We start from the raw sequence: 25136 nt of genomic DNA on the forward strand, positions 1-25136 counted from the left end.
CACCCAACTCCACTGTGTGTCTGTTTGTCCCCCCAGACCCTCTATGTGCCTATTTGACACCCAGCACTCTGTGTGCCTCTTTGTCCCCCCAGACTATTTGTGATCTCACGCTCACCCCTTTATGGTCTTTCACCCCCCATGTCCCTTTGTGATCTCTCACACCCCATCCCTTTATGATCTCTCATCCACCCTGTCACTTTATGGTCTCTCACCCCTGTCCCTTTATGCTCTACCCCCCAACACCCTGTGCCAGCTCACCTGCCTCATGTAGCAGGGGACATAGTCTCCGGGTGACTGACAGGAAGGGAGTGCACTTCCCTCCTGCCAATCTCAGCATGAAGCGTGGAAGAGCCACGGACCACGATTGTTAGGCTTCCAGCCTGCCTATATCTCTGGTCAGCTGCAGGTGCTTCGGATCCCTCTGGCATTCCATCTGATATATACATATATATATATATATATATATATATATAAATGCGACCGAACAAAGTACCGAATTTGGCATTTGCTGGACCGAACGCAAAATTCGGTAGACTGAATTTGGCGCTTAAAAATGACGTCAGAGGTCAAAATAGAAGGGTCAAGTACTCTCCATGAATAGCAGTTAATTCCAACCAGAATTGGACCAATCAGAATTAAGTGATGCCTATATATAATTACCTCTCCCATTCCTGTTGTGGTTCTTGGAAGTCTTATAGCGCGTTTCTCTTTAATGATTATTGGTATTATTTCTGGCTTTTGTTAATACGTTTCTCTTTAATGATTATTGGTATTATTTCTGGCTTTTGTTAATACGTTTAACCTGTCTTCTGTACTACTTTGGCCTCATGTTGTTTATACGTTTATCCTGTCTTCTGAGGATGCATCAGGGTCCTGGTATGTGAACGCTGGTGCTCAACACCAGGGGGCGTGAGGTTACCCTGCACCAGACCCTGCTAATCCATTCCACACTGTGACTCCTAACTTCAACATCAGGCATACTGGGTCCCGGTGGTCCGACCGCTGCCCAGACAGTGTCTGGGTCCCGGTCACCGGACTGCGAAACTGCGAATGGCTCGTTAAATCTGTTATGGTTCTTTTTATCACTTCAACTGTTACTTGGATAACTGTGGGAATTCTAAAGATAATACATGCCGACGGCTGCTCCACTTTTGCACTCTGCTCCCTCTTATGCTGTGCTGGTGCCTCTGTGCGACCAGTGCCTCTTCCACCAAACTGCACACGTCACTTGCACGACCTTGATTCCATGTGGGGTCTAGGTCCTCATCATCCTCCACATCATCTTCCACCCACTCTTCAACCCTGCCCTCCTTGCCGGTCTGCACACTGCAGAAAGCAACAGCAGTTGGCACCTGTGTTTTTCCAGCATGTAAAGTCTGCAAAGGACATATGGAAATTGTTTTAGAATTGTATCCAGGCAACAGTTTCCCCTATAAACTGACCTCCCAGTTTGACTTGTGAGGGTATTGCCCCCAAATTACAATATTGTTATATTGGTATTTGACGGTTCTATTTGACTGTCAGATATGAAGTGAAGGCCGCAAATGTACTATTTAGCACCCAAATTTTTTTGAATTGGTCAAACTGCGCTGTAATCACAGTATCTGACGGTTCTATTTGACTGTCAGATATGAAGAGCACGCCACAAATTTACTATTTAGCAGATTAGCACCCAGAAAATAAGAATGTTTCAAACTGCGCTGTAAGCGCAGTATTTGACGCTTCTATCTGACTCTCAGATATGAAGTGCACCGTGGGCCGCAAATGTACTATTTAGCAGCCAAAAAATGTTTAAAAATGCTACGTCACAGCACTATTTAACAGTTCTATTTGACTCTCAGATATGAACAGCACACCCCAAATTAACTATTAAGCAGATTAGCACCCAGAAAATATGAATGCTTACAATTGCGCTGTAACCGCACTATTTGACGCTTCTATTTGACTCTCAGATATGAAGAGCACACCCCAAATTTACTATTTAGCAGATTAGCACCCAGAAAATAAGAATGTTTACAATTGCGCTGTGACCGCACTATTTGACGCTTCTATTTGACTCTCAGATATGAAGAGCATGCCCCAAATTTACTATTTAGCAGATTAGCACCCAGAAAATAAGAATGTTTCAAACTGCGCTGTAAGCGCAGTATTTGACGCTTCTATTTGACTCTCAGATATAATGCTTGTTGATTGGCTGCCCTGCAGCCTTTCAAAACGCGCCATTAAATCGCCGAACACCAAACTCCAACCCGAACATACAGTGATATGTCCGTGTTCGGGTCCGGTGTCCAAAAAACGTAATGTTCGCTACGAAACCGAACTTTACAGTCCGGGTTCGCTCAACTCTACTCGTGAGACTTCACGGAAGACAAATATTAGTGTTTAGGCCCTGGGGAGATAGCACAGCTAAGCGGACAAGGGCACATGTAGGAGTGTGGGGATAGATGCATGGGATTGGTAGGGAAAGAGTCTGTGGGTGGGATTATGTTCTGTGTAAGTTAGTGTGGGGGAGGTCTTACCTCAGTGCCACTTGGGATTCGGGCCAGCAAACAGCTTCCCTCCCGCCCACCCTATAGTATATTTCATCGCAGCTAGCCGGGGGTATGTCCTGGCCAATTGAGTTTTAGGTTACGTTTAAGTATATGGAATGAGATGAACAAGTTTTTTAAGGTCTCAAACCTCCCCTGCTTTAAAGGTTAAACTTTAGGTTGCCTGAGGTCTCGTGCCCATCGAGCGTGGATAAGGTCGGCTGATGGCAGGCATTGGAAATATGTGATTTTTATGACGAGTGGGGAGGTGAGAGCGAGTGGTGATTAGGAACCACTCTATGTTTATTGGCAAGGACGGTTGGGTCACTGTATAACACTATGGGTGGAGTTATATATGTATATATGTTAATTTATGCTTATTTATGTCTAACGTTTTGGTTACAGAAAAGAAGAGATTTAATAAATAAAGGTATGGATGTGTTATGCAGTAATTTAGTTTGTGATAATAAATGCTGTGGCCTGTTTCAGCCATACTAAGTGGTCTGTCGTTACTGGGGGGTTGAATGCAGGGGCGGGCTGGGCCGGGGGGCAGGGAGGCAATTGCCCCCCAGGCCGCCCGAAATTCTTTTAGGACCGGCCGCGGCGGGCCGGCCCTTTAAATGCTGCAGCCGCCGAGCGCTCTGTAAAGAGCGCTCAGACGGCTGCAGCTGCTTTTCCCTCCCTCCCCTCCCCTGTAGGTGGCCGAGTTGCACTCCGGTCCGCGGTGCCCGGCCGGAGTGATGGGAAGGTGCACACTGAGTGTGCACTTCCTGTCAGTCCGGCCGGGTACAGGAAACAGAAACTCCTGTTCCGCGCGGAACAGGAGTTTCTGTTTCCTGTACCCGGCCGGACTGACAGGAAGTGCACACTGAGCACCTTCCTATCACTCCGGCCGGGACCGCGGACCGGAGTGCAGCTCGGCCACCTACAGGGGAGGGGGTAAGAAGAAGGGGGGGAGGGGAGGGGGTAAGAAGAAGGGGGGGGAGGGGAGGGGGTAAGAAGAAGGGGGGGGAGGGGAGGGGGTAAGAAGAAGGGGGGGGGGGGGGGAGGGGGTAAGAAGAAGAGGGGGGGGGGGGTAAGAAGAAGGGGGGGAGGGGGGGGGGGGGTAAGAAGAAGGGGGGGAGGGGGGGGGGGGGGGGGTAAGAAGAAGGGGGGGAGGGGGGTAAGAAGAAGGGGGGGAGGGGGGGGGGGGGTAAGAAGAAGGGGGGGGGGGTAAGAAGAAGGGGGGGGGGGGTAAGAAGAAGGGGGGGAGGGGGGGGTAAGAAGAAGGGGGGGGGGAGGGGGTAAGAAGAAGGGGGGGGGGGGGAGGGGGTAAGAAGAAGGGGGGGGGGGAGGGGGTAAGAAGAAGGGGGGGGGGGGGGAGAGGGGGTAAGAAGAAGGGGGGGGGGGGGAGGGGGTAAGAAGAAGGGGGGGGGGGGAGGGGGTAAGAAGAAGGGGGGGGGGGAGAGGGGGTAAGAAGAAGGGGGGGGGGGAGGGGGTAAGAAGAAGGGGGGGGGGGAGGGGGTAAGAAGAAGGGGGGGAGGGGGGAGGGGGTAAGAAGGGGGGGGGAGGGGGGAGGGGGGAAGAAGGGGGGGGGAGGGGGGAAGAAGGGGGGTGGAGGGGGGAGGGGGTAAGAAGAAGGGGGGGGAGGGGGGAGGGGGGAGGGGGGAGGGGGTAAGAAGAAGGGGGGGGGGGGGAGGGGGGAGGGGGGAGGGGGGAGGGGGGAGGGGGGAGGGGGTAAGAAGAAGGGGGGGGGAGGGGGTAAGAAGAAGGGGGGGGGAGGGGGTAAGAAGGGGGGGGGAGAGGGGGTAAGAAGAAGGGGGGGGTAAGAAGAAGGGGGGGGGAGGGGGTAAGAAGAAGGGGGGGGAGGGGGTAAGAAGAAGGGGGGGAGGGGGTAAGAAGAAGGGGGGGGGGGTAAGAAGAAGGGGGGGGGTAAGAAGGGGGGGGGTAAGAAGGGGGGGGGAGGGGGTAAGAAGGGGGGGGGGGGAGGGGGTAAGAAGAAGGGGGGGGGGAGGGGGTAAGAAGAAGGGGGGGGGGAGGGGGTAAGAAGAAGGGGGGGGGAGGGGGTAAGAAGAAGGGGGGGAGGGGGGAGGGGGTAAGAAGGGGGGGGGGAGGGGGGAGGGGGGAAGAAGGGGGGGGGAGGGGGGAAGAAGGGGGTGGAGGGGGGAGGGGGTAAGAAGAAGGGGGGGGGAGGGGGGAGGGGGGAGGGGGGAGGGGGTAAGAAGAAGGGGGGGGGGAGGGGGGAGGGGGGAGGGGGTAAGAAGAAGGGGGGGGGAGGGGGTAAGAAGAAGGGGGGGGAGGGGGTAAGAAGGGGGGGGGGGAGGGGGTAAGAAGAAGGGGGGGGTAAGAAGAAGGGGGGGGGGAGGGGGTAAGAAGAAGGGGGGGGAGGGGGTAAGAAGAAGGGGGGGGGTAAGAAGAAGGGGGGGGTAAGAAGAAGGGGGGGGTAAGAAGGGGGGGGTAAGAAGGGGGGGGGGAGGGGGTAAGAAGGGGGGGAGGGGGTAAGAAGGGGGGGGGAGGGGGAGGGGGTAAGAAGAAGGGGGGGAGGGGGTAAGAAGAAGGGGGGGGGGAGTAAGAAGAGGGGAGGGAGGGGGGGGAGAGTATGAAGAGGGGAGGGAGGGGGGGGAGAGTATGAAGAGGGGAGGGAGGGGGGGAGAGTATGAAGAGGGGAGGGAGGGGGGGAGAGTAAGAAGAAGGGAGGGAGGGAGGGGGGGAGAGTAAGAAGAGGGGAGGGAGGGGGGAGAGTAAGAAGAGGGGAGGGAGGGGGGGAGAGTAAGAAGAGGGGAGGGAGGGAGGGGGGGAGAGTAAGAAGAGGGGAGGGAGGGGGGAGAGTAAGAAGAGGGGAGGGAGGGGGGGAGAGTAAGAAGAGGGGAGGGGGGGAGAGTAAGAAGAGGGGAGGGGGGGGAGAGTAAGAAGAGGGGAGGGGGGGGAGAGTAAGAAGAGGGGAGGGGGGGAGAGTATGAAGAGGGGAGGGAGGGGGGAGAGTAAGAAGAGGGGAGGGAGGGGGGGAGAGTAAGAAGAGGGGAGGGAGGGGGGGAGAGTAAGAAGAGGGGAGGGAGGGGGGGAGAGTAAGAAGAGGGGAGGGAGGGGGGAGAGTAAGAAGAGGGGAGGGAGGGGGGGAGAGTAAGAAGAGGGGAGGGAGGGGGGGAGAGTAAGAAGAGGGGAGGGGAAGGAGGGGGGGAGAGTAAGAAGAAGGGGGTAGTAAGAAGAGGGGGGAGTAAGAAGAGGGGAGGGGGAGTAAGAAGAGGGGAGGGGGGAGTAAGAAGAGGGGAGGGGGGAGTAAGAGGGGCGGGGGGAGTAAGAAGAGGGAAGAGAGGGAGTAAGAAGAGGGAAGAGAGGGAGTAAGAAGAGGGGAGGGGGGATAATAAGAGGGGGGAGTAAGAAGAAGGGGAGATAAGAAAAAGAGGGGGGTAAGAAGAAGAAGGGGGAGTAAGAACAAGAGTGGGGAGTAATTAGAAGAGGGGGTAAGAAGAAGAAGGGGGAGTAAGAAGAAGAGGGGGGAGTAAGAAGAAGAGGGGGGAGTAAAAAGAAGAAGGGGGGTAAGAAGAAGAAGGGGGGTAAGAAGAAGAAGGGAGTAATAAGAAGAAGGGGGTAAGAAGAACAAGGGGGGGAGTAAGAAGAACACAGGGAGGAGGGATGGTAAGAAGAACACAGGGGGGGTGAGAACACACAGAGGGAGGAGTGAGAAGAACACAGGGAGGGTGGAGGGGGGATGAGAAGAGCACAGGGAGGGTGGGTGAGTGTGAGAAGAGACCGCTAGGGGAGGGTGGGGGAGAGGAGAGACCACTAAGGGGCAGGGGAGAGCTCTAAGGGACAGAAGGGACAGCTCTATAGGACAGGGGGCAAGACAGGGAGCTCTTTAACACTACGCGCACACACACACACACAATGCATCCCTATACATACACAGAAACACACAATGCATCCCTATACATACACAGAAACACACAATGCATCCCTATACATACACAGAAACACACAATGCATCCCTATACATACACAGAAACACACAATGCATCCCTATACATACACAGAAACAGAACAGGCTTCCCTTACACACAGAGAAACACACAATGCATCCATTACACACACACACACAATGCAACCCTTACACACAAAGACAATGCATCATTTGCACACATACACAGAAACATACACTGCAAACCCTTACACACACATGCAAACACACACACTGTTTTTCTTACATACACACAGAAACACAATGCATCTCTTACACTCAATGCACACACATACAGACACACACCTTGCATCCCTTATGCATACAAACACAGATTCACACAATGCATCCCTCACACACAACCAGAAACACATAATACATCCCTTATACACAAATACACACTGTTCCACTACACACAAACACACTGCATCACCTGCACAAACTGGTATCCCTATACACTACATACCATAAGCACACATATTAGATAACACATAACACATCCCCTACACACTCCACTCCCTGTGAGCGAGCTCATGGGTGGGTGGAACATATAAGTGGACTTATGAGTGGGCCTTATGGGCATACTCACCGTCAGGCACTGGAGCCCAGACCTTGAGCTGTGTAAGAGGCCCCCAAAAAATGGAGCTGCTTCCAATTCTCCCAGAACGTTGAATTTTGTGACCACAGTTGCAAACAGCCTCCAGAGGTCCTGTTCTACACCAGACCAGTGGAGCCAAACTGCAGCCCATCATCATCCTCATCCAATTGTAAGTAGGCAATCTAGTATATTATTAGTGACACTAATCTATAATTTACCTCACATTAAAGGGACACTATAGCTTAATGAAGTGGTTCTGGTGTCTATAGCTGGTCCCTGCAGGCTTTTTAATGTAAACACACACTGTGTGCAGCACTGGCGTTAGTTCATATGGCAGATCATATGGGTGGGGCATTGTGATGTCACATGGGGGGGTGGCGCAATGGGCCACTTGACTGGTTTTGCCCCCCAGGCCTAAGGCTGCCAGCCCTCCCCTGGTTGAATGGGGTTAGATTTTGTTCTAGACTGCATCGCGATTCCCCACTACGTACATACAAGAAACAGTAAAACATATCACAGCAATTATATCGTCAGTAAAAAGGCATTTTTTTTGCATTTTTCACACACAAACTGTACTTTCACTGACGATATAATTGTTGTGATACATTTTATTATTTTGAAACTCTAATATTTGTGTTCAACAAAGTCTCCCGAGTATAACAGTACCCCACATGTACAGGTTTTATGATGTTTTAAAAAGTTACTGAGTCAAATATAGGGCTTGAATTTCCTTTTTTCACACTGAAATTTGCACGATTGGCTATGTTGCCTTTGAGACCGTATGGTAGCCCAGAAATTACCCCCATAATGGCATACCATTTGCAAAAGTAGACAACCCAAGGTATTGCAATTGGGACATGTCCAGTCTTTTTTAGTAGCCACTCAGTCACAAACACTGGCCAAAATTAGCGTTCAAATTAGTTTTTTGCATTTTTGCCACACAAACAAATATGAACGCTAATTTTGGCCAGTGTTTGTGACTAAGTGGCTACTAAAAAAAAATAGACATACCCCATTGGTAATACCTTGGGTTGTCTACTTTTGCAAATGGTATACTATAATGCAGGGCCATCCTTATGCCTTACGCACCCTGTGCAAAACATTGTCACAGCGCCCCCTTACTTATGAACAAAGTATTTAAAGGGGTGTAGTGTTTATATAAGGGATTTAATAAATGTGTGCGAGAGGCGTGATGTCTGTGTGTGATATGTATGCTATGTGCTGGCTGTGTGAAATTTGTGCTGGGATTATTGGCTGTGTGTGATGGGTATTTAACTCAGATAAAAATATGCATGTAGGCCCATGTGTGAATGCAGGTGGGTATTTTTGCAGATTCACGTGCACACAGTATCACGGTCAGATGCACACAATTATACACATACACTGTCAAATACAGCCACATGCACAAAGTCCCAGGCACATAGTAACATACAGTTACAAGTAAATAGTTATACACACAGTTGAAGGCAGTCACACACACACACACACAGTGACAGACTGCTACACACACACAGTTACAGACAGTCTCACACACAGGTAGAAGCAGACAAAGTTACAGACAGTCTCTCTCACAGACACACGCACACACTGGCAGACTCTCTCTCTCACACACATACATACACACAGTTACAGACAGTCTCACACACAGGTACAGGCAGACAAAGTTACAGACAGCCACACACACTCAGTTACAGACAGTCTCTCTCACAGACACACGCACACACTGGCAGACTCTCTCTCTCACACACATACATACACACACAGTTACAGACAGTCTCTCTCTCTCACACACACAGTTACAAAGAGTCTCTTGCTTCCTCACACACACATTTAGACAGTTTCTCTCTCACAAACACACACACATCCCGGTACAGACAATCTTTCTCTCTCTCTCACACACACACACACACACACACACACACATTTAGACAGTTGCTCACACACACACACAGTTACAGATAGTCACACACACACATTTAGACAGTCACACACACACACACACACACAGTAAGACAGTATCTCTCTCACACACAAAGTTATAGACAGTCTCTCGATCACATACACATTTAGATAGTCTCTCACAAACACAGTTACAGACAGTCTCTCTCTCACACACACAGTTACAGCTAGTCTCTCTCTCTCTTATGGGCTGGCTGGGGGAACAGGTGTCTGGGGTATAGGTGTCTGGGGAGCAGGGACTCCTACCTGCTTCCCCCACAGTGTGCACATGTTACCAGGCAGCGTGTTCTGGCGGTGTGTAGCTCTGCCCCTGCCGCTCATGTAGCTCCACCTCCTCTGCTAATTTACCACCCCTGCCTTATTAGCTAGTCTGGCCAATAAAAATGAAATGCTCCCCTCAGGTGCAGCGCGGCCATGCTACATTATAGCAGTGCTCTGTGCACTCCCTGACACATCTCACCCAGGGAGTGTGTGAACGCTGTCGCCACATGGCACCCTCTGCTGCCAAGGCGCCCTGTGCACAGCTCGCACACCCCTCGCACAAGTCCGGCCCTGCTATCATGGGGGTAATGTTCATTCCTGGGCTACCATATGGTCTCGAACGCAACCTAACCAGTCTGGCAAATTTCAATGTGAACAAACTGAAAAATGTAATGTGTTGTATTTGACCCTGTAACTTTCCAAAACACCATAAAACCTATACATGGAGGTACTGTTTTACTTGTGAGACATTGCTGAATACACATATGTGTACTTTGTTGCAGTAACAGCTAGCATTATTATGACATTCACAGTTAAAATGCCTTGCAGAACTAAATAAATAACATTTGTTAATTTCTCAATTTTTTTATATGTTATTTGTATTAAATTATGTTTAATATGTAAATATTTTATGTGACATGAAAGCCCTGTTTCTCCTGAACAAAATGATATATAATAAGTGTGGGTGCTTTAATATAAAAGAGGTGGATTACGGTTGAACAGACACAGAAATAAATCTCCAGGTTTTGTTTACGTTTTGTTAAGATCACAACTTATTCAATTGGCTCAGTCTTTTAGGGGTTAAAATCTATGCAAAGTTTTGGTCACCCTCAAAGGTCTCAAATTTTTTTCACAATTGAATCAGAATAGATCTCAATGCCGACAATTGCAGAGCAGGGAAGAGTAGAGGAGCCCTTATTCAGGTGGTTCTCTTGTTCTCAGTCACAGTAATTACATTGCATGAGCATTAGTTGCTGTGATTACATGTGTAGCAAATATGAAGTATCTCATCATTGATGAAGATTACCCTGCTTTCTTTAGTGTCCCCAGGTCAGAGAGGGACAGGAGGAGGGATGAATATAAAGTGGGTGTTATGGCTGTGGAAAAACCACAAACCTTCATTCATTGAAAGTGAGTATTACCTTCACAACTAGTAAAACAAATATATCAATTATCACTGTGATAAAATGCATTTGCATTAGGAGATGTTATCCATATCCATGTGTGAAAACGTGTGTGTAGCAATAGAAGTGCACATGTATTAGTCTCTCTGTGTTAAAAGTGTGGATGTGCCATTACTTGTGTCAGTAGACGTGAATATATCCAGGGCCACCATTAGGTCACTAAAACCCATACTCAGGCCAGAGACTGGGTCAAGTGGCCCATTGGGGCCTTCACCAGCTGCCTCGGACCAGGCCTCTGGTTGAAAGTTGGTGATTAGACTTAGCTTCCTCTCTACACATACACAGAGTTGCCCAGGGAGAGAAAGCAGCCAATATCCAACATACACAGAGTTGCCCAGGGAGAGAAAGCAGCCAATATCCAACATACACAGAGTTGCCCAGGGAGAGAAAGCAGCCAATATCCAACATACACAGAGTTGCCCAGGGAGAGAAAGCAGTCAATATCCAACATACACAGAGTTGCCCAGGGAGAGAAAGCAGCCAATATCCAACATACACAGAGTTGCCCAGGGAGAGAAAGCAGCCAATATCCAACATACACAGAGTTGCCCAGGGAGAGAAAGCAGCCAATATCCAACATACACAGAGTTACCCAGGGAGAGAAAGCAGCCAATATCCAACATACACAGAGTTGCCCAGGGAGAGAAAGCAGCCAATATCCAACATCATTTAACAGTGGACTGGACTCGAGGGAAGCCACCCTTCTGCAATCTAAAGGAATGAAAACAAGAGAGTGGCTAAAAAATATGCATTTATTTCTCTGTGTGATAGTGTGTATCTGTGTATGGCAGTTTGTGAATATTTGTATGAGTATATCAGTGTAGGTGTCAATGTGTTTGTATCCGTAAGTGCTTGAGAATGTTTGCCATTAATTATCAGTGTGTGTCATCGTGTATCTGTGAGTTGCAGCGTGCATCTGAGTGTGTGACATTGCACATTCAAGTGTGATGTGGCAGTGTGTACTGTATTTGTGTATTTGGCAATGGCAAACATTGTCTGGGAATGCCTAGTAGTGTATATATTTATTGCAAAAGTAGATGGCTGTACTCTCGGACTTTAAATAAAAATGAACTTTTATTCCATAATCTTAACAACAGGATCAACGTTTCAGTCCTTTTCAAGGACTTTCATCAGGATGATGACTCCCAGCACACTCTACCATAGCTAATGAAGCACACACATTGTTCTTGCTATGTGGGAGACATCATATGTGGGAGACACCAGATCTGGTATTCATTTATTTATTCATAAAATATTTACCAGGATGGATACATTGAGATTTCTCTCATTTTCAAGTATGTCCTGGGTCCACAAAACATTGCATTGTTACAATGGGATACAATATTACAAAAATATAATATACAAACTATATATATATATATATATATATATATATATATATATCTCAATTGAAAAGAGCTAGCACTCATGGACTTCAAATAAGTAAAAAGTAAAAACCTTTTATTCCAGTGTCAAAAAGACAGGGTCGACGTTTCAGTCCACCGTTGTAAACTTTCCTCAGGACATAAAATACATTGTACAATGTTCAACTTAAATAAGGAAACTAACTTACCAAAAATACCTTCACCTGTGTGCTGGTGTGTTCCGCTCCCTTCTGCGCATGCGTGAGTGCCGCTATTACCTTCCGGTGTCAAAGTGCTACTAGATACATCACCATAGAAACGAGTAAACAGATCGCGAAAATAGCAATCCGGTTAAACTTGCACATCCATTAACTTGGCAAGTGCTCAGTGTCCATTCTGCAGCTAGATGGAAATGATTGCTGCAACCTATTAGCACCCAATTAACACCCAGTGAAATAATGAGTGACTAACAAAGCCGATCGTGATATATGAAATCACGTGAAGAAAATATATTTAAAGGCATAGTGATAGCATGCCGTATGAAAACTATCCATGTAGATACCATTCAAAATATTGATGGTAAGGTGTGTAGTGCTGAACACCAGGGTAACTATATTTCTACCCAATATGTATATCAAAATAAACTTATTAAACAGTGCTCATATGAAAGCCGTGATATTGTTGAAACTATTTAAAGTGACATGTGCAGAAGAAACAAACTAAATATATATTCAATATACCTGTACACAGACAGATGTGACACTGTGAAGTGACTTATACATAGAAAGCCAACATAATCTATGTTCTATGTTCCACCTAATGGCTATATTATAGAAGGGAAGGTAATATGGCTATCGAGGGGCTGGTATAGCCAGGCTAAGTGACAAAACAAAACTACCCTTAAACATATAATTAATAAAAAAAACTTAAAAAGCAAATGGTTGCCTAATACACATCTCAATATGAGTCCTAAGATCCTAAACTGGAATCAAAATCCTGTATACCATATAGATAATCCGGACTGAGATGCCCAGGGATAAAAACTGTGTTGGATAGATATTGATTCAGTACATATCTATATGGAAAAAACCTCAGTTTTGATCAGCATTTCCATTATGATCTGAAATTATGTGAAAAATTCACTTATCCCCATATAGGGGCTGGCTTATCCGTTAATAAGGACTATGTACATAATTTACCAGGACGCAAGTCCCTTGGAACAATTCATCAACAAATGATCACCTATATGGTGATTTGCATTGGATTCTAGGAGAATGCTCACTTTAAGAAACGAGTGTAAGAAAATAGGCAAACCATGGCTAAAAAAATATAAGTGAAATAATATAAAGAAAAAGGAAAAAAAGAAAAAAAGAAAAAAAATTAAAAAATTAAGATAAATGAAAAAAAGAATGCTAAAATAAAAAATAACTTATCCATACGATTAAATAAAAGATATGAATGTCAATTTTTCATTGAGGCCCAATGAAAATTGAAAACCATGTATAATAAATTCCTCATGAGGGGATACAATCGTTATACACTTGACACAGCTCTGCACAAAGCACGATTGGAGACCGGTAACATCGTGAATACCCAGCAACAACCAACAGCACCAAGACTGACTTTCCCCATGAAGTTTAATTCTGCTAGTACCAAATTAGTTCAAGCAGTAAAGAACAACTGGAACATCCTAACGGGTGATCCGACCTTGCCCACAGTTTTTTCCCACAAACCTATGATATGTTACAAGAGGGAGAGGAACCTGCGAGACCTGTTAGTCCGCACTGACCCTGAACAGAGCTATCTGCGGGATCAGAGTAAATTCCTAAACCCGGGGTGTTTTCGTTGTCTAGGATGTGTGACATGTGGGCATCTTATTCCCACTAAGTCGTTTCACGTGATTTCATATATCACGATCGGCTTTTTTAGTCACTCATTATTTCACTGGGTGTTAATTGGGTGCTAATAGGTTGCAGCAATCATTTCCATCTAGCTGCAGAATGGACACTGAACACTTGCCAAGTTAATGGATGTGCAAGTTTAACCGGATTGCTATTTTTGCGATCTGTTTACTCGTTTCTATGGTGATGTATCTAGTAGCACTTTGACACCGGAAGGTAATAGCGGCACTCACGCATGCGCAGAAGGGAGCGGAACACACCAGCACACAGGTGAAGGTATTTTTGGTAAGTTAGTTTCCTTATTTAAGTTGAACATTGTACAATGTATTTTATGTCCTGAGGAAAGTTCACAACGGTGGACTGAAACGTCGACCCTGTCTTTTTGACACTGGAATAAAAGGTTTTTACTTTTTACTTATTTGAAGTCCCTGAGTGCTAGCTTTTTTCAATTGATATATGCTTGTGCAGCTGAGCACCGGGCAGAACACTGTGGGAAGGCTGGAGTGCAACTCCCATCATCTTTGTATATATATATATATACACACGCACGTATATATATATATATATATATATATATATATATATACACACACACACATATATAAATTTAATACATAACTGGTAATAAATATATTCAACCATGACAGGTGCATTCTGTGCTGGGGTAGATTGCCATAGATCTCTTAAAAAGATTTTAGATTGAATGAAGATTTGACTGTTTCCCTAATTCCATAATTGCTGTGCTCTGTAGGAAAAGGAAGATCAAGCTACTTTATTTTTGTATTTTTGTATTGCGGTATGCTAAATATCGTGCTAGTACTGGATCGGAAGTTATAGGAGGTGGGAACAGCCAGGGAGAGCATTCTACTCAGGTAGGGTGGGAGCTTCCCAGAAAAGCTCTTATGCACAGGGCAGGAAAGATGAAGAGTGCATCGGGATTCCAGCGACAGCCGGTTTAGCTATTTTAACATGTTACAGTGGTGGGTAAAGTAATTACATTCTAGTACAAAGCGGCAGAATGAATAATATAACGTATTACATTTATTAAGGTGGGTTTGCGGTGTGGGTGCATACACTACATCCCCATAATCAATGACCGCCATTAGCATTAGTTGCACCATCTGTTTCCTTACTGTAGGGCTTAGGCAGGATTTGTTTCAGGTACAGGGCACCGAGTTTTCGGTAAAGTTTTGAAGATATTTTTTTCAATGTGAAGGCCAAAGGATGGATTGGGATCTAGTAACATACCTAGATATTTAAAAGAGCAGACTGCTGTCAGTGTGCCATATTTGGCAGCCCCCGACCAAAAAAAACATGTTGCATCTGTCACGATTAGTTCTGCCGTTTCCTTCCTCTCTTTATGGCCAAAAGATGCCACTGTAGGGGTAAGCAACTAACCATGTCAGGATTTTGGGAAACTAGAAAAAAACACACAACACATTTTAAGTGTATAGATCCCTAGGATACCTAAGACATACCTAAGGCATGATGTTGCATAATGCTGTTTTAGGTAAAAAGACATCTATCTCAGCTATATCTGTATATGCATTGTTAGCCACGGAAAAGCTGCACACACAGACTGCTGATGGTGCTTGGAGTATCCCTTTAAGATTAAGACATGGTTTAATTCAGTAATAAAAAGAAAAGCAAAAGAAGAATTGGCTAAAAATGTTAGCCCAGTCAACAACAGTGAGAACAATGGAAATCAGCAAAAACATATATTTATTTAATATGAATACAGGTACATTCCAGTATATGTAAATATATATATATAAAATAAAATTTTAATAGTAGTAAACTTCATGAATTCATCATATATAAATATTTTTAAAAACAAATAAAAATTACATTTTACACTTTTGCTTTTAATTTAAATACTTTTTATATTGAGAATGCTTCACAACAAAATACTACACACTTGTAAATAAATTACCCTGGAACACGCTTAAAAACTCTCATGATTTTATTCTATTGGAAACGGTTTCACAACAAGACTAAATCAGAAACTGAAAAAGGTAGAGTTGTCCAGGATTGTGGGGATTTTTTATTTGTTACTAATAGAGTTTATAGTAATAGTTTATAGTAATAATAATGACTTTAATTCAACTATAAAAGTAATTCAATTAAATTTCCAAACTTTTAAAAATCAATATTATTCTACCTACTTACTTCCCAAAAACAAATATTTCTTCCTTAAAGGGATACTATAGTCACCTGAATAACTTTAGCTTAATGAAGCAGTTTTGGTGTATAGAACATGCCCCTGCAGCCTCACTGCTCAATCCACTGCCATTTAGGAGTTAAATCCCTTTGTTTATGAAGCCTAGTCACACCTCCCTGCATGTGACTTGCACAGCCTTCCATAAACACTTCCTGTAAAGAGAGCCCCATTTAGGCTTTCTTTATTGCAAGTTCTGTTTAATTAAGATTTTCTTATCCCCTGCTATGTTAATGGCTTGCTAGACCCTGCAAGAGCCTCCTGTGTGTGATTAAAGTTCGATTTAGAGATTGAGATACACTTATTTAAGGTAAATTACATCTGTTTCAAAGTGAAACCAGTTTTTTTTTTTTTTTATGCAGGCTCTGTCAATCATAGCCAGGGGAGGTGTGGCTAGGGCTGCATTAACAGAAACAAAGTAATTTAACTCCTAAATGACAGTGAATAGAGCAGTGAAATTGCAGAGGAATGATCTATACACTAAAACTGCTTTATTTAGCTAAAGTAATTTAGGTGACTGTAGTGTTCCTTTAAAAATCTATAATTATGAGCTTTGGTCTGAGACAGATCAGAAAGTACGCCAGATGAGAGTATGACACGTGAGACACAAACATGAGCTGAAATTTGTTGTAAAAATTCTGCCACCATCCTGGAAACAGAAGAATCTTTAAATATATATTTGCCATACAATGTGTACTGATAAACAGCACAAAATAAAATAGGGGACAGTAAAAAGTTGTATAAAAGTCACTCTGTTTGTTGTGTTGTCTTTTTAAAGCTGAGCTTTATAAAGAAGACTGTTTTAGGAGGGTCCGTATAAAATGCCCCTGTGCATCTTAGTAAATTGAGAGAAACTTGTTTCAGTTTGGGGCTTCCAAGAATCAGAACAATAGACTGTGCAGGCGGATAACTGTAGATAACCATTAAACAGGTACAGAATCCGGGGCTACTGGGAGGAAAAACATCTATGAACATGAAAATCTCAGATATGTAGAAAAGCAAATATAGCACGAGGAGGCAGCTAATTGTCCTGGCTGCCCTTACTCGACCTTCAGCATGACCACTCGACTCTCCATTTGTATTTCTATCAACTTTGTGCCTGTGGGTCACCAGGGCTTTGAGAATTAACACATCGGCAATCCCAACAAGAACTAGTGGAAGTGAACAGCTAATGAGGTTACTTGGAAGCAGATAGATGACATTCAATTTGGGAACAGAAATTTCTGTATTTTGGTCGGACGATGTGTTAAAATCTTGTTCATCCCTGTAGAAGTTCCAGGCAGCAGGGAGGCCAGTGGTCATTGAGGTAAAGATGGAGGCTATTAGGAGGTGTGGAACCCATCGTGATACAGCCAACTTTAACCTTATTAAAAGGGGATGAGTGAATATTACAATCTGCAAGCAATAATAAACAGAGAGGCAAACAGTGAACCAGAAACTTGAGTAGACCGGGAGGATCAGCAGGACTGTGAAGGTGATATACACCTTATCCGTAAAGTAGAGGTCAGTGTGCAGGAAACTTACATAGTCATTAGTCAACATAATGAACTGGAATAAAACATTTGATGCAGACAGTGTGGCTAGGATGAGGTCTGGGGAGCTGAGGTTCTTCCCTTTGATCTTATCGATAATATTCACAACAATAATGAATGTGTTAGTTAACACTCCTATTAAAGTGCTGAGCCCCAAAATTGCCATGGAGGCTAAAATAAATATAGGTAACATCAGTAACCAAGACAGTGCCGTATTACATATATTAATTTTGAAGGGACTACTGTACTCCTAGAGATGACAATACAGATGTCTGTTCAATTTTATTGTTGAGCATCAAAGAATAATAGTGGAGGAACTCATGAAGAAGCTGGAAAGAGAGAGATTAAGACAGGTTATTTATGTAAAATAGAGGAATTATCACACAAAAAGCAAAAGCAACACAATTAAAGGATTGGGTAATTATCACAAAAGAAACAAAATAAAATCAACATTAAGTATTTGGTACAAAATGAGACTTTAGCTACCCGTGCTGTTACACCTCAATTTTCAATTTCCATATGACTTAATTTTCCTGGCTGTTTCTGTTTTTTTTTTTTAAATATATTTATTATTTAATTGTTATCTGGAAATACTATTCACAAAATTGGGGAAACCAATATTATGGAAGTGATTTTGTCTGCTCAATTTTATAAAATCCTCTAGCCTCACTACTGCTCTACATGAAGTGTGCAAAAAAGTGTGTAAAAAAAATATGTTTTACGCACAAATGGGAGACTTACAGGGTTGTTTTGAGTTTGGGGTGTCTGTGAGAGGGGTGGGCTTGAGCAAGGTGAATGTGCTTCTAAGGGTGATGGATCAGTTTTTAGTTGTATATATTTTGCATGTGGTGAAGCAGGTGTAGGTTCGTGTGTAAGTGTGTTTAAAAAAAAATACTTGAAACATAGACACCATGTACACTGGGGGTGGGGTGTTTGTCTAACTCTTAAGAATACCATGTATTATTGAATTAAGTTAATGAAAATATTTCTAAACCATTAACCTCTAGCATTACACAGTCAGACAGGCTGTCTACAAATGAGGGAAAGTTAACAACATTTATACAATTCTATAGCTACTTCTAAGATGTGTTACTTTACCTTATTAGATCTCACGTTCTAAGTTTTCCCACATTGTTGTATAGCACTTTAACTCATTACAACATTAAAGAGACCATTGCTATGCTTTTTACTTCACCTAACACACCAGGAGAAGTCAATGGTTGCACGTCAGGCAGTTTGTTTTATTAGATGACTTTATAAGTCTTAAATATTATCTAGCGTCTTAAAGATTACTTAGATATTGTCTAGCGTTGATCCAGTGTATTCCTGTATAGGCTTGTAGGGGTACTTTTATTTGTTACAATCAGGTTTAACTTGTCTGACTATTTTGTTATGTGTGACCCAGAGAGTTCCTATATCACCCATGTCTGTCTTTGATTGTTAGAGATTGGCTTCCATAAGCATCGAACATGTAAGAACTTGCCTGAACACTGGTTTCAAATCTATTCAAATCACTGTCAGGGCATAGTTAATTATACACACGTTCACAGCTGCGGATCCATTCCAATACTTCTCCTTTTATTTGTCCAGCAAACAAAGGTCCTGGTTGGTCACTTAACAGATATAAAATCAAGTTTTAATCCCAGTTTTAAGCAATAGCAGTTTTAAATTTCAGGTTTATTATAGGCAGATTTTTTTTTTTTTTTGTGGCCACTTTGAAATCACGCAATACAATACAAAACAATCTGAACAGCTCAAAACAGGCTAGTATGCATTTTTTTGAGATGCCCAGTCTGTGCATAAGATACGAAGACATAGTTCTAAATTCCCTGCACAGTCTTAGGTCAGATAACCAGTTATTCTGACCAAAGAAATAGTCACCTCCATGGAGAAAAGGAAAGGCAGGATATACACTGAAAAAATAATTTATATGTACGCATTACAAACATATGCACACAAGGCTGTATACATCTTTTTCTTTCTTTCTCTTTCTTTCTTTCTTTCTTTCTTTCTTTCTTTCTTGTCTGTCTAATAAACTGTGAGAAATAGGTAATTTGTGTAGCATGTCAGCTCATGGTTTTTTAAAACACATTAATCCTGTCTCCAAATTACTACAATGCTAAACTTACCTAAATATAGTATTCTACAATAATTAAGTTCTGGCAGTTAAACTGGAGATTATGCTCACCGTGCTGTGCTGTGCTGTGTGATCTCTCTGATTCTTTCATTTTCTTTCTGATATTGCAGTGGCAACAATTTATAAGGTGGCCTTTTCCCCTATGATTAAGGGGAGTGCCTGTAGGTTACAGTTAATTATAGAGTATTTTTGCCTTTTTATTCCCCTAACACTTTCAAATAACGATTTGGCACAAAACTAAATAATGACCTTTGTTCTTAATGAAAATGTTCTGTATTTTGAGAACCAATTATTGTGGTTGATAAATTGACTCAATGTCACTTTTGAGTTTTTCATTAAAATAGAATATTTAATTGAACCTCCAATTAAAAGTAATCAGAAGACAAAATAGTCTATGCTAGATCTGGCCATGGGCTATTGGAGAATTTAATTGGAAGAGAAGGTGAAGAAAAAGTCTGCCATCATCACTCTGTTCGGGCTTTACCAGTTTTCTGCAATTCCGTTCAGAATGAAGAACACACCCTCCACCAGCGATTAGTTGACCAGCTCCTCCGGGGACTTTGTGTGTGCTGTGACAAAATGCCTTTTGTCACTGGATTTTTATATGACCAACTGCCTTTTGCCCCTGGCTGTTGGAGGAGCCTGATTGCCAGCCTCCTCCCTCATGACTATGGCCCTGGGGTGTATTGCCATTTAAAAATACTATTTGGGGCTTATTGGCTTCTAAAAGACTGTTTCTGCTCCTTTGAATACATGAGAAGGTGTGCCCCTCCCCCGTTTTTCATGTCTATTGTTCTGCAGCAGGGTGTTGTCCCAGGGACACTGCCAGACCAGTTGGAACTTGATGCTAGACTTAAGCCCCATGGCGATTTGACTGTGTTTGTGGGATCTGGGCGCTGTTTGGATAGATTTAGCGCTCAGATTCAAGCCATCTGGGGATAGGTTGAATGTGGGGGTTCTGTTCAGTATGATAGGAGTTATATATTTTTATGTATTTTATTGAATTTTGCTGCCATGTGGCTAATGGAGTTTGCCTCTGTCCTTGGAGATAATTGGATTACTTTCCAATTATCTCCAGGATAGAAGACTCTTTGGAACTGGTTTTGGGCAGAAAAGCCATGCTTCATTTGGTCACAAAGGACGTCGATCTAACTTTTGACCCAATTTGTATGATTTTGATGTATGTTGGAGTATGCTGATTCTGAAAATGTAAGTTTTATGTGAATGTGATGCATACTTTTAAAGTTATGAATATTGTGTAAAACTGTGTATTTTCCTGCCTGTGATAATTATATTAACCCATTGTGTAAGGTAATTGTATCACAGTAGAGAGGATTTTGTGTGGGAGCGTCTGAGTGTATTGTACGGGTTTATTGGTTGTTTTACAAAACCCTGTGGGTGGTACTAATGTGTAAGAATGTATATATAAGAGCAATAAACCCACAGCTCTGTCAGTTCTGCTTCACCCTCAATTTGGAGTGGGGAATCTGCTACAAGGGATTGCTATGCTCTGCATACTCTCTTGCTATATTCACTGCTAAGCTCTTGTAAGAGCTTGTTCCTGTCTTGCTCTCTGAAGGAGTCTATGGTGGTTATGGTGTCGGCTGGAGTGCTTGGAGCCCATAGGAAGCACTAGGAGCATCCTTCAACGGAGGTACCCAGTCGGGGTGCCAGGTGATCCGTTACATGTGCATACCTAGATGATATTGCTAACTGTAGCGCTTCCTGGTCGGATCATGTACAGTAAGTACTGTTGGTTCTCAACCGGATTGGGAAAGCAAGGCTGACAATTAAATCTGACAAATGTTACTTTACCATGGGGAAGATCCAGAATTTAGGCCACTGGGTGAGGGGAGGGCAGATGAAGGCCCCAGACCAAGAAGCAGGTGCTGATCTTCTTGGTGACTTTGGGATATTTTAGGAAGTTTGTGCCCCAGTACAGTGCCATTGCAAAACCCTTGACAGATTTGACCAGGAAAAAAGTGACATGCATGTGGGAATGCTAGTCCACCTTCTTTGAGGTGAAAGAAAGCTTAAGTACCCACCCGGTGTTGGCCGCCCTGGATCACAACAAGCTATTTATAGTGCAAGCGGATGCCTCTATTTATGGCATTTGGGAGGTCTAAAGTCAAGTGCATAGTCAAGAGATTCAGCATTCAGTAGCTTTTCTCCATCGGAAGCTGTTTGCTCGAGAGGTCAGCTATGCAGCCATAGAGAAAGAGTGCCTTGCTGTAGTCTGGGCTCTCAAGAAGTTACAAACCTATCTCTATGGCAGAGAATTCACTGTGGTAACAGACCACAATCCTCTCTGCTGGCTAAACCGAGTGGCAGGTGACAATGGGCAACTGCTGAGATGGAGCATGGCACTTCAACAGTACAATCCTACCATCCAATACCACAAAGTCCAGTCACAGGACCGGCACAACCATAAGGCGGCACAAGCGGCCGCTTTAGGGTGCACCGGCCTGAGGGGTGCTAGATTGGAGTGAACGACAGGAGGTGGATGCACAGCGCTCCCTCCTGTCACGCACTCTATGTAGCGTGGCCGAGCGGAGCAGTACTTATTTATCCTGTACCTGGCCAGACTGATAGGAAGTGCTCACTGAGAGAGCACTTCCTGTCAGTCTGGCCGGGTACAGGAAACTGAAGCTCCTGTAACGCAGTCCGCTCCGCTCGGCCATGCTACAAGAAAGTTAGGAGAAACACCGAGGCCAAAGGGGGAGAGAAGGGCACTAAGGAGGGGGGGAGGAAAACTATGAGACAGGGGAGGGGGGAAAGAATGCTATGGGACGGGGGAGGGGGGAAAAGAATGATATGGGACAGGGGAGGGGGGGAAGAACACTAAAAAAGATGGAGGTTGAGGAACACTGGGGGGGGAGAGAGGAACATTAAGGGGGGGCACTAACATACAGGGGAGGGAAGGGAAGTCAAAGTGAACACTGGGGTACTGGGGGGACCACTAAAAGAGAAGGAAGAGGAACACTAAGATGGGGGGTGGGAGGAACATTAAGGGGAATGGGGGACACTAAGAGACAGGTAAGTGGGAGGGAAGAGGAACACTAAGGGACTTTCAGGATTACAAGTTGATCCAGCACGCAGTACTGTGTCACACCTAGAACTAAGGATAACGTATTACCGGACCATAGAATGGCCGGACTTAACGTCTCCAAGAATAGTCAAAATACTTGCTAAGGTCATGGACACAGAATGAGACACAAAGATGAGGGAAAGCCAAAAGTCAAGGATACCAGATATCAGGGAAGTCAAAACAAAGCCAAAGTCAAATACCAGAAAATCAAGATCAGGAACGCACTCTCTGATAACCATAGACATGAAACCACGACAGGGCAATGAGTAAGAGGAGAGTTGGGTTTAAATACCTCTCCTGTGGATATGATTGGCTGTAACCGGCCTTTGACCCCAAAGGCAATTTCCAGGTTTCCATGTGCATGATTGCTGCTTGGCACAACTTTTCCTGTCAGGATGGTAATATTGCTCGGCACAACTTTTCCTGTCAGGACAGTAAATGCCATTAACCACTTTTTTTATGTGCGGATGAATACGTGACAGGGACAAGGGAAGGGAGGGGAGTGGAATACCAAGGGCAGGGAGGGGAGATGAACACTAAGGGGCAGAGTAGGGAGGGAAGAGGAACACTATGGACATGGAGGGGAAAGCAGGAAACAGCAAGAACTTGAAAAAAACTATGAACAAGCTTACAATAAGGGATAGAGGGTGGGACAAACTTCTTCCTGCTCCAAAATTAATTTCTGGCAGTTATTCCCAGACCCATCCCAGTATATACAGTTGCAAGAAAAAGTATGTGAACCCTTTGGAATTATATGGATTTCTGCACAAATTGGTCATACAATGTGATCTGATCATCATCTAAGTCGCAACACTAGACAATCACAGTCTGCTTAAACTAATAACACACAAAAAATTAAATGTTGCCATGTTTTTATTGAACACACCATGTAAAAATTCACAGTGCAGGTGGAAAAAGTATGTGAACGCTTGGATTTAATAACTGGTTGAACCTCCTTTGGCAGCAATAACTTCAACCAAACATTTCCTGTAGTTGCAGATCAGACGTGCACAACGGTCAGGAGTAATTCTTGACCATTCCTCTTAACAGAACTGTTTCAGTTCAGCAATATTCTTGGGATGTCTGGTGTGAATCACTTTTTTGAGGTCATGCCACAGCATCTCAATCAGGTTGAGGTCAGGACTCTGACTGGGCCACTTCAGAAGGTATATTTTCTTCTGTTTAAGCCATTCTGTTGTTGATTTACTTCTATGCTTTGGGTCATTGTCATGTTGCAACACCCATCTTCTGTTGAGCTTCAGCTGGTAGACAGTAGTGATGTCGCGAACACAAAATTTTAGGTTCGCGAACGGCGAACGGGAACTTCCGCAAACATTCGCGAACCGGGCGAACCACCATTGACTTCAATGGGCAGGCGAATTTTAAAACCCACAGGGACTCTTTCTGGCCACAAAAGTGATGGAAAAGTTGTTTCAAGGGGACTAACACCTGGACTGTGGCATGCTGGAGGGGGATCCATGGCAAAACTCCCATGGAAAATTACACAGTTGATGCAGAGTCTCGTTTTAATCCATAAAGGGCAGAAATCACCTAACATCCCTAAATCACAATGGATATGGATTGACACCTGACATATGACATATTGACACCTTGACATATGATTGACACCTGTCCTCAGAGACCCTGATACAAACTGACACAGAGCAGAATAGGGACTATTCCCCCTACATAGGGTCACTTGGCAGATATGGATTGACACCTATCCTAAGGATCCCTGATACACACTGACACAGAGCAGAATAGGGACTGTTCCCCCTACATAGGGTCACTTGGCAGATATGGATTGACACCTATCCTAAGGATCCCTGATACACACTGACACAGAGCAGAATAGGGACTGTTCCTCCTACATAGGGCCACTTGGCAGATATGGATTGACACCTATCCTAAGGATCCCTGATACACACTGACACAGAGCAGAATAGAGACTGTTCCCCCTACATAGGGTCACTTGGCAGATATGGATTGACACCTATCCTAAGGATCCCTGATACACACTGACACAGAGCAAAATAGAGACTGTTCCCCCTAACATAGGGTCACTTGGCAGGTATAGATTGACACCTGTCCTCAAAGCCCCTGATACACACTGACACAGAGCAGAATAGAAACTGTTCCCCCTACATAGGGTCACTTGGCAGATATGGATTGACACATGTCCTCAAAGCCCCTGATACACACTGACACAGAGCAGAATAGAGACTATTCCCCCTACATAGGGTCACTTGGCAGATATGGATTGACACCTATCCTAAGGATCCCTGATACACACTGACACAGAGCAGAATAGGGACTGTTCCCCCTACATAGGGTCACTTGGCAGATATGGATTGACACCTATCCTAAGGATCCCTGATACACACTGACACAGAGCAGAATAGGGACTGTTCCTCCTACATAGGGCCACTTTG

The 25136-nt window shown here is 44.3% G+C and overlaps 1 protein-coding gene across 1 annotated transcript; it reads right to left on the reverse strand.

The window, feature by feature from the left end:
• Window positions 1–16694: 16694 nt before the first annotated feature.
• Window positions 16695–17672, reverse strand: LOC134612120 (taste receptor type 2 member 40-like). The gene has a single exon (XM_063456498.1). It carries the CDS (start codon window positions 17670–17672, stop codon window positions 16695–16697), a length of 978 nt encoding a protein of 325 aa, XP_063312568.1.
• Window positions 17673–25136: the final 7464 nt, after the last annotated feature.

Source organism: Pelobates fuscus, chromosome 5 (genome assembly GCF_036172605.1).
Source record: "Pelobates fuscus isolate aPelFus1 chromosome 5, aPelFus1.pri, whole genome shotgun sequence".
Lineage (NCBI taxonomy): Eukaryota > Metazoa > Chordata > Amphibia > Anura > Pelobatidae > Pelobates > Pelobates fuscus.